General features: G+C 63.5%; 2 protein-coding genes across 2 annotated transcripts; both read right to left on the bottom strand.

Moving 5' to 3' along the window:
• Nucleotides 1-652: 652 nt before the first annotated feature.
• On the bottom strand, nucleotides 653-6,147 carry BIN2 (bridging integrator 2). Its single transcript, XM_037411731.1, has 11 exons — nucleotides 6,008-6,147; nucleotides 4,856-4,936; nucleotides 4,658-4,712; nucleotides 4,048-4,142; nucleotides 3,777-3,872; nucleotides 3,599-3,706; nucleotides 3,428-3,513; nucleotides 2,542-2,617; nucleotides 2,217-2,299; nucleotides 1,218-1,968; nucleotides 653-852 (listed from the first exon to the last, which is right to left on the bottom strand). The coding sequence occupies exons 1-11, from the start codon at nucleotides 6,083-6,085 to the stop codon at nucleotides 751-753; spliced, it is 1,611 nt and encodes a 536-aa protein (XP_037267628.1). The 5' UTR covers nucleotides 6,086-6,147; the 3' UTR covers nucleotides 653-750.
• A 600-nt stretch (nucleotides 6,148-6,747) lies between these two features.
• On the bottom strand, nucleotides 6,748-9,132 carry CELA1 (chymotrypsin like elastase 1). The gene is made up of 8 exons (XM_037411769.1): nucleotides 8,681-9,132; nucleotides 8,505-8,587; nucleotides 8,293-8,393; nucleotides 7,914-8,039; nucleotides 7,685-7,821; nucleotides 7,258-7,403; nucleotides 7,006-7,155; nucleotides 6,748-6,894 (listed from the first exon to the last, which is right to left on the bottom strand). The coding sequence occupies exons 1-8, from the start codon at nucleotides 8,850-8,852 to the stop codon at nucleotides 6,877-6,879; spliced, it is 933 nt and encodes a 310-aa protein (XP_037267666.1). The 5' UTR covers nucleotides 8,853-9,132; the 3' UTR covers nucleotides 6,748-6,876.
• Between the last annotated feature and the right edge of the window lie 352 nt (nucleotides 9,133-9,484).

A 9,484-nucleotide genomic window follows, 5' to 3' on the forward strand; every position in this document is an offset into this window, starting at 1 on the left:
GTGCAAATCCCACGCAGCCCAACCCCCGCCCCCCCCGCCGACCTCCCGGGAAAGGGCGGATTTTCCGGGGGTCCCCAAGAGCCCTGTGTGTGTCTGTGTGTCCCCCCAGCTCCTACCTGCGCCCGCCGTGCCGGGGCTCACGGTGCCGGCACCATGTGCGGCTCCCAGTCTCGCCCAGGCGAAGGCGTTGCCTTTTTCCTGCCTCACCTTTCCAGTCCGGCTGCAACGGCGATAAAAATCCAGGAATTCCTTCCCCGGGATCCCTCCCCCGGGATCCCACCGGCTTGTGTGAAGCCAGCCCAGCACCGGGCACCAGCACGGCGACAGGCTTTTGCTTTGATATAAGGGAATTTTGCAGCGTGGCGTGGGGGTAAAATTGGGGTTTGTTTGGGGTTTTTTTGTTGGTTTTTTTTTTTTTTTTTTTTTTCCGCATGGCAGTGCATTTTCTGGGAGCTGGAGAAACCGGCTTGACACCTTCGCCCTGAGTCACGGCGGCGCTGGGTGCGTGGGGAGAAGGAGAACGGGACAAGTCCCTCCCACCCCTGGCGGGAGCCACCCATGGGTGAGGACCCCACTGCGCCCCCCGCAGCCCCCCCAGCCGGGGGGCTCTTGCAGGATGGAGCTTTGCCCCCCGCCAGCACCGTCGCCCCCCTCTCGCTGCTCTCTCAGCCTTTATTTCCAACAGGACGGGGGGTGGGATGTGCGGGACGGTTACACAAAGGGGATCTGGTGGCACCGCTGGGTGCCCGCTCACAGTGGGGTGAGGGTCTCGAGGGGGTCTTGGGGGGAGGTTGGTGCTGGGGGGGTGTCCTGGCTCACGTCCTGCTCCGGCGTCCCCTGGCAGCCTTGTTCCTGGGAGGCACACAGAGGTGGTGCTGAGCCGGGGGGGATGGAGACCGTGTGGTTCCATTCAATGGGACCCATGGAGGACTGAGTCTGGCTGGGGGGGCGCAGGGGGTCCCCGCGGTGCTGCTGCATCCGCCTCGGCTGGGGACCCCAGGGGGGACACCCACCCCCACCCCGTGCCGGGGGCCAGATCCAGCCCTATCTGCCAGCAGGGGAGCGGTGCACTGGGCTGGATTTATCCAAGGGGTGATGCCCCCCCAGCCCCACCAGGTGCCCCCCAACAAGCTGGGCACCCCCTTAACATCCCGGGGCAGGGATGCGGCCCCCACCATGGCATCTCCCCCTGCCCCCTGGCCCCAGAACTTTCTCACCTGTGCTTTGGCCACCTGCGGCTCGATGTCCATCACCTCCACGCTGCCCTCGCTGCCCTCGGAGTCGCTGTCCCCATCGGTGGCACTGCCGCGTGGGCACGGCTCCAGGCACACCGCTGCTGGACCGGGGACATCACCGGGGCTGACCGGGGCTGGGGGTGGTGACCCCCCCGGCTGTGCCTGCCCCCCGCCGTCGGTGGCCGTGCCATCTGGCTGATGGGGGTCCCCCACGGTGGCCGGGGCTTCGCTCGCCCCCACCTCAGCTCTTCCCGGCTCCGGTGGCGCGGTGCCGGCAGCCTGGGCAATGGCCTTGGATAAAATCAGCGACGCCAGGGAGGTGGCGATGGCCTCTGCCCCCCCAGGCGCCCCGCTGGCAGCCCCCGCCGGCCCCGCACCCCGGCTCTCGGTGCCCGTGGGGGACTTGGCATGTGGCCCCGCGGATGTCACCGGTGTCCCCGGCTCGTGGGACGGTGCTTCGGGGCTGGGGTCGGGCTCTGGGGGGTCCTCGCTGGAGATCGACGCCGTCTCCGATAGGGACCCACCGCTGGCGGGTGAAGCGGGGGGTGGGCCAGGGACGGTGACCCCCGGCTCCCCATTGGAGATGGCATCGGTGGCACCGTCACCCGCCGCAGGGGACTCTGCCATCGCCTCCTCTGCTTCCACCGCAGGCTCCCGGGCCAGTGCCCTCCCCGGGCAGGGGAACACGGGCGGGGGGCTCACCGGCGAGGAGATGACCAGCGACCGCCGATTGCTGTACGGGGGGGGACAGCGGGGGTTAAGCCCCCCACAGGCATCACCCTTGGGGACACATGGTGGTGGCCCCAGCTCCGGTGACGCTCCCCCAGCCAGCACCATCAGCAAACAGCCCCGGTTAATTAACTCAGCACCACCAAAGCACCCTCAGCCCAGCGGCGGGCGGCGCTTGCCCATCTGTAGGTCTGGGGGTCTGGGGGGGACAATTTGGCCACTGGAAGCCCCCCACGGCCCCCCACCCATTACCTGGGGACACCTTTGACGATGAAGACCTTGCTGGAGTGCTGCTTGTCCAGTGTGCTCATCACCTCGTAGAGGTCACGGTTGAGCTGCGAGGGGGGACATGGGGGGAGAAACGGGTCAGAAGGCCCCCCCAGTGCCACCAGAGGGGCCTCCCCAGTCCCACCATCACCCACCAGCACCCCAAACATCCCTGAGCTGCTCTCAATTATTAAATCAGCAGCGACGCTTGGAGGTGGATGGGGGGCGTTGGCGGGGGGCACCCAGCGATGGCTGCGAGGTGGGGGGGGGAGGGGAGGGGTGTTGTGGGGTGCTGCCTGGCCCCCCCCACCTTGCTCATCTCCTTGTAGAAGACGTCACGGAGGTTGGAGATGTTCTGGAAGATGGTCACGTAGCAGGCAATGCGGCTGGGGGGGGAACACAGGGGCGGGGCTGGGGGGGGCTTGGGGGTGCTGAGCACCCCGCCGGTGAGCACCCACCCTCGGGGTCCCCTGGGCATGGGGATGGCGAATGACCCCTTGGCGGGGGGACAAGGTGGCCCTGGACATTTGTCCCCAGGGCCACTCCACTGTGGTGATGGTGCTGCCGCCTCCCAGCTGTCACAGCCGCGTGGCCAGTGTCCCTGGGGACCACCAGCCCCCCCTCCCCGCAGTGGCCTTTTGGGGGAAACCCCCACTTCTTCCCCGCCGGGGGGGGAGGGGCACCCACCCGCTGGCACCCGCGCCCAGCCCAAGGCCCAGGGCTCAGTGACCGGGTGTGGGGACCGTGATGTCCCCCAGCCCCACGATGTCCCTCAGCCCCCATAGCACCTCCCAGCCCCGTGACGTCCCCCAGCCTTCGTGGCACCCCACTCAGTGACTGGGTGTGGGGACCGTGATGTCCCCCAGCCCCACGATGCCCCCCAGCCCCCATGGCACCCTCCAGCCCCTGTGGCACCAGCCTTGCAATGCCCCCCAGCCCCCGTGATGCCCCCCAGACCCTGTGACGCCCCCAGCCCCGCAATGACCCCTGGCCCCGCGATGACCCCCAGACCCTGTGACACTCCCCAGCCCCACGATGCCCCCAGCCCCCATGACGCCCCCCCATCCCCGCGATGACCCCCAGACCCTGTGACACCCCCCAGCCCCCATGACGCCCCCCAGCCCCACGATGCCCCCCAGCCCCTGTGACGCCCCCAGCCCCCGTGACACCCCCAGCCCCCGTGACGCCCCCAGTACCTGCCATACAGAACCGGCAGCTCCTCCCGCAGGTCCCTGTTCAGGTCTTCGAACACCGCCTGGGCTTTGTTAAACTCCTCCTCGGCCTGCGGGGAGGGAAGGGGGGGCCATGGCTTTGCCGCCAGGGCCGGGGGGGGCTGCCCCGGGCAGGGGTCCCGTGAGAAGCTGGACCTTGGCAATTTTCGCCTCGTCCTTCTTCTTGGCGCTTTGCAGAGCTTCCAGGTGGTGCCGGGCGCTGTCGTAGTCCACCAGCTTACGGCCCCGCTTGGCGATGCGCTCCTGGGGGGGGTGGTGAGCCAGAACCCAGCCCCCCAGCCCCATCACGTCCCTCCCATCCCCCAGTGGGTACCTTAAAGTCCCCAAACTGGGCCAGGTAGTTCTCCATCAGGCGCAAGGCTTGGTCGGCCAGCTTCGCCTCGTAGTCATCCCACAGGAGGTCATTGCTCTGCGGGGTGGAAAACGGGGGGGACAAGGATGGAACGCCTGGGTGTGTGTCCCCCCGCCGCCCCTCCGGCTGTACGTGCTGGGCTGCATCCCCAGGGACCCCCCCGCTGGGCTCACCGCCCCCCCCCCAGGCTCAAAGGGGACCCGTGGGGACAGGGGGGGCGCTGGGGGCTCACAGCTGCGATGGCTTTCAGCTCCTCGTGGCCGTCCCAGGCGGGGCTGTAAATCTCCTGCAGCGTTTCGGCCACTTTCCGGGAGCTCTCGTGCATCACTGCGGCGTGGCCAGCGCACGCAGAAAGAGAATTGTTTATTTATTACTACATTGCATTATTTATCATTAAATAATTTTAATTATTTATTATCATCTTTTATTATGTATCATTATTTACCATTGATTATTCTTTACCGTCGATCGTCTGTTCTTTACCACTATTTATTCTTTATCGTCGATTGTCTGTCCTTTACCATCGATTATTTAATCTTTACCGTCGACTATTTAATCTTTACCGTCGACTATTTAATCTTTACCATCGATTGTCTATTCTTTACTATCGACTATTTAATCTTTACCGTCGATTGTCTGTCCTTTACCGTCGACTATTTAATCTTTACCATTGATCGTCTATCCTTTACCATCAATTCTTTAATCTTTACCATCAATCCTTTAATCTCTACCATCGATTATCTGGTCTCTATTATTTATTAACTACTATTCATTAACACTGGTAGGCAGACCGGGCTGCAGCCACCTGCCCCGGCAGCCCCCCGCGCCCCCCGGCTCCATACCTCTCACGGCACCCAGGAAACCCTTCAGCTCCTTGTAGAGTTTGTTTCCTTCGTTCTGCAAAGCACTGCGGTGAGGGCCGGGGGCTCGAGGCCGTTCCCGGGAGCCCACCAGGGACGGAGGTACCCCGGGGGGCAGCGGGGCCAGGGGATGGGGTGGGGGTGTCCCTGTGCCCCCCCTTCCCCGCGCCCCCCTGCAACCTGCTGCAGCTGGAAGTTGTAGGCGCTTTGCTCAAACTGCTCGTCTTTGGTTTCCACTGTTTTCCCCAATTTTTGCAAAACCTGGGATGGAGAGAGATGGAGCCGTGGGACCAGCCACTGGCCCTGGGCTCGGCGCTGCCCCCCGGGCGCTACCCTGGGTGGGGAGCAGGGCTGACCCCCACCGAGCCCCTCGCGGGGGGGGCACCAAGGGGCCAGCAGGGGTTTGGATGGGGAATGCAAAAATTTGATGCCTCCCTGGCTGCTTTTATTTTTTTAGTGGAAAACGGTGACTTTTTGGGTGCTGACCCATCACGGCACCCTACGGAACCACAGGTGCAGCCTGTGCACCCCGAAGCACCCAGGTGGGGGGCTGTGGGGGCAGGGGGAGCCCTGGTGCTGGTGCTGCTGCTGCTGAGGATGAGGATGGGCTGAGGCTGAAGGCAGCTCCCGTGCCCCCCGGCAGGAGCACGGCGAGGCCAGGGCTGTGTCCGATGGAGCTTTGGGGTGTCCAGGAAGAGCGTGAACCCCCGGGAAGCGGCGGGGGCCTGGCCCGGGCTGATACGGCCATGCCGGAGCCCAAATTAGCACCGAGCCTCAGCCAGGAAACCCAAGGGCCCGTGGGTTTGGCGGGGTGGGGGGGGCTTTGCACGGCCCCCAAAATGGGAGCCACCGCTGGCTTTACAGGGCAAAGGGATGCCCCGGAGCCACCCCAAAACTGCCAAAATTGCCCCGTTTCTGCCCACTTCCGCAGCCCTTCCCCCTCGCTTCCTGTGCAGCAACGCTGGCGTCCCCGGGCCTGTCCCCATGCCGGGTCCCACTGGGGACTGTCACCTTCCGCCAGCCCTGGGGACCCCGGGCCAGCAGCCCACCGGCCCCCCAGCACCTCCGGAAGGCGTTTTGGGTGGAAAAAGCCCATTTTTAGAGAATCCAGCGGCCACCAAAACACCGTGGGGCCTTGGGGGCCACGTCAACCCCAGCACCTTGGAGCGATGGGGACATCGACCCCGACGTGCCCAAATTAACACCCCACGAGCACCCAGGGTGCCCAGCAGTGCTTGCTGTGCCACCCCCTCAGCCCTGCAGCAGGGAAAAAGGAGGGAATAAAATAAAAATCAAGGATTGGGGGGAGGGGGGGCTGGGCATCGCCCCTACCTTCTCCTGCGCCCGGCTGAAGTGTTTCTGGACCTGCTTGGCGAAGAGCCCGGCTCCACCGCCCCTGCCCTCTGCCATAGCTGCAGCCTGGCTCCGCTCGCGGCCGCACGCTGCGGTTTGATGTTTTCGGTGGAGGAAGTTCGAGGCGAGGCAGCTGCCGGCATCCGCTGAGCACCCGGGCACCCCCACCGCGCCCTGCCCCCCCAAAGGCTCCCCCCTGCGCCCAGCGGCACGGGTGGGCCAAGGGGGTGACGAGAAACCGCGTCCTCATGGTTCTTCCATGGGGGTTTGGGTTTGGGGTGCAAAGTTTGGGTTTGGTGCCGGGATTTGGTGCCGGTGCTGGGCGGGGGAGTGGCATGGCCGGTGCTCCAGGATGCGGCCATGGGGCAAGACAGTAACAGCCGCCCCGTCCCACATCCCCCGTTGGTTTTGGAAGAGAAACGGAGTGAATGGCAGGGAAAAAAATCCCAACTAGATCCCCCCGTGCCATCCTGGATCCCCGCTGCATCCCCAAGGAGCTGCGCTGCTGCCCGTGAAGAGGATTTGCAGCATTTTCCCCCTTTTCCGTTATCCTAAGGAATTTCCGGCTGCCCTGAAAGCTTTTCCTTGTGGCAGTTTCCTAAGGTGTGAGGAAGAGGAGGGACGCGGCCCAAGGGATGCTCTGGAAGATGGAAGGGGAAAAGGATGCTGAGGGTTGGGAGAGAAGGGATTGCCGGGCTGCTGGGCAAAGCACCCACCAGTGCGCTGGAGAGAGGAAATGATTTTATTGGCCCCAGCTAATAAAATTATTTTTGTAAACCCCCAAAGTCCAAAAGGTGGGGGAAGAGGATGTTCATCGCTTGGGCTGGGGATCAGGTTCTTCTCCTGCCTCAGTTCTGGGCCATCACCTGCGAGGGGAAGGACGGAAATGGCTGAGCCAGGGGGCCAGAGCCGGCCCATCGGTGCAACGATCACGTCCGGTCTCAGCCCCCCGGGCCCGCGCCCTGCCGACGCCTTACGTTGGTCATCCAGGAGATGTAGGCAGACACGCGGGTGAAGACGGTGGGTTTGTTCTTGACGTTGCAGCCCAGGCTAGAGACGAAGCTGGTGACGCCATGGACCTGGTACTGCCCGTTCACCGCGCAGTGGAGGGGACCGCCCGAGTCACCCTGCCGGACCAAGGAACCCCAGTGAGATGGGAGGGATGGGAACGCCGGTGGGATGGGAACGCTGGTGGGATGGTGGGGAGAAGCGGGATGCCGCAGCCGTACCTGGCAGCCGGAGCGGACGCCGTCACCGCCGGCGCAGACCATGGTGGTCTTGACTGTGGAGCCCCAGTAGGATGGGCTGGAGCAGATCTGGTGGTCCACCACGGGCAGGGGCGCCTGCATCAGGACGCTGGAGAGTTGCCCGTTGGCTGCACCCAACGAGCGCCCATCAATACCCTGCGAGGTGTGACAACCCCCCCGTGCCACAGCCGAGCCCACAGCCACCACTGAGCCCCTTGTCACGCATCAGATCCCCCCACCCTCTGGTACCCCCACACCCCCAGCACCCCCCCCCCCGGATGCCATGCCCTGAGCAAAGCCCTGCATGATGCCTCCTGGGACCTCGAAGGGCTTAAAAATATTGTTCAGGTCCCCCCTTCTCCCACAGTTTTGGGGGACTGAGGGTCCACGGCGCCCTGCCAGCACTCACTGCGGGTGAGACCCCAGCCCGTGATGTAGCAGGGGTATTTGTTGGGCAGGATGGAGCCCTCCCGGGGCAGGGCCGCCAGCTGCACGTAGCTGTTCAGGGTGGCAGAGCTGGCCAGGCGGATCAAGGCGATGTCGTAGCTGGTGAGAGGAGGGAAAGGGTGTTACAGGGACCCCCCCCCTTCCCAGTGATGCTCCCCCTCCCCTCAAATCCCCCTCCCCACACACGTTACCCCCCAGCAACGTTGTTGCTGTTCCAGTAGGGATGAATGATGATCTTGCTCACGCTGAAGACCTGCTCTTTGCCATCATTTGAGTAGAGGTTGTGCTCGCCAGCCACAACACGGAAGTTCAAGTTACTGCCGGCAAGACAAAAAACCACAGGATCAGGCCCCGAATTACGATTATTTCAAGAGGGAGTTAATATCAAAATGATTGATGCAAGAAGATGCTCCCAGGGATGGTCCATGTAACCCCTTGATGGGGGACCAGCAGGGACCTTCAAGGACTGCTGCTCCCTGTGCTGGGGCAGCCCAGATTTCTCCTTGGAAAGGTTTTTGGTGGAAAATGGCTTTTCCAGGAGAGGAAGGTGGGGGGCCCACGCCTGCTCACCGATCCACACAGTGGGCTGCCGTCATCACCCAGTTCTTCCGGATGAGGGACCCACCGCAGGTGTGACGCCAACTGCCACTGGAGTAATACTGGAGGGAAATCTGGGGAGGGGAGGGGGTGTAAGACATGGCGGGGGGAGGGGGGTCCTACCACATGGTCCTGGCAGGGTGAGACCCCCCGGGATTTACTGGGTGACCCCAGGAAGGACCCACCTGGGAGGGCCAGGCATGGGAGCGCGCCTCGGTCCCACCAACCACCCGCTGCACCCCATCGAGGTCCTGCTCGGAGCAGCGTCCTGCGGGACAGAGGATTGGGGGGGGGGGGTGAGTTGCAACCAGGGGGGTTGCCACCAGCTAACGAGGCTGAGGGCTTCCCGCAGAGGACGCACCGCAGAGGGCGAGGGCGGCGAGGAGCACGAGCTGCAGCATCATCGTGGACCGTGGCGGAGCTCGGTCTGTGGCGGGGGCTGCACCGCTGGCGGCTTTAAAGGGGACGGAGGCGGGACGGGAAGAAACCCAGGTGGCACCGAGCTGCCTTGGTCCCTCTTCCAAAACATACATGGCCACGAAGGTCAGGGCTGCAGAACCCTGGGTGCAGCCCAAGGTCCCCTCGGCTTCGGGCAGGCAGCGCAAATCCCCGGGCAGAGGATGCAGCTCTCACATCCTCCTCTTCCGCGCATCTCTGGCAACGCCGCTGGGTTTCTCCCAGCCTCCAGCCCCACAGATGCCCCAGCTGCAGCTTTTGCGTTGCTCTTACCTGTGGGATGCCTCCCAAGAGGTTTTTCTGACACACCAACGGTGACTGCATTGCCACCGGGCTGGAGAATGAGAGGAAAATGCAGGGCAAGACCCCCACCCCCTCCAAAAAAACCCACCCAGCACAGCCAAGGGACCAGCCACAACCCCCACAGGACATTATTTTGAGGTTCAATGAAATACCAACATGGTTTGTAAGAAAAAACCTGATTTCTGGCCAAAAGTTTTCCCCCCTCCCCCCCCCCCGTTAAAAAGCAAGTGAGGCTGTTCTGGGATGGAGGGGCAAACCCGCAGCACCGAGGTTTTCACTCCACAGATAGAGCAGCTGCTGGAAAACAGCATTTGCAGCAGCGGTGATTATCAGTTCACATGGAAAAAAAAAAGGAAAGAAAACCTACACCTGCTGCATTTCTGCTTTTATCTCTAAGAAAAACATA

This window comes from Falco rusticolus, chromosome 19 (assembly GCF_015220075.1).
Source record: "Falco rusticolus isolate bFalRus1 chromosome 19, bFalRus1.pri, whole genome shotgun sequence".
Taxonomy (NCBI): Eukaryota; Metazoa; Chordata; class Aves; order Falconiformes; family Falconidae; genus Falco; species Falco rusticolus.

Bases quoted from the DNA above. Each gene is read 5' to 3' on its own strand.
- CELA1 (XM_037411769.1), bottom strand. From the start codon at position 8,852: ATGTATGTTTTGGAAGAGGGACCAAGGCAGCTCGGTGCCACCTGGGTT. The intron at 7,822-7,913 runs GTAACGTGTGTG...TCCTCTCACCAG, and splicing joins AGCAACAACGTTGCTGGGGG to CTACGACATCGCCTTGATCC. The intron at 7,404-7,684 runs GTGAGTGCTGGC...CGTTGGGTGCAG, and splicing joins GGGCTGGGGTCTCACCCGCA to CCAACGGGCAACTCTCCAGC.
- BIN2 (XM_037411731.1), bottom strand. From the start codon at position 6,085: ATGGCAGAGGGCAGGGGCGGTGGAGCCGGGCTCTTCGCCAAGCAGGTC. The intron at 3,873-4,047 runs GTGAGCCCCCAG...TCCACCCCGCAG, and splicing joins AGCTGAAAGCCATCGCAGCT to AGCAATGACCTCCTGTGGGA. The intron at 1,969-2,216 runs GTAATGGGTGGG...CCCCCCGTACAG, and splicing joins ATCGTCAAAGGTGTCCCCAG to CAATCGGCGGTCGCTGGTCA.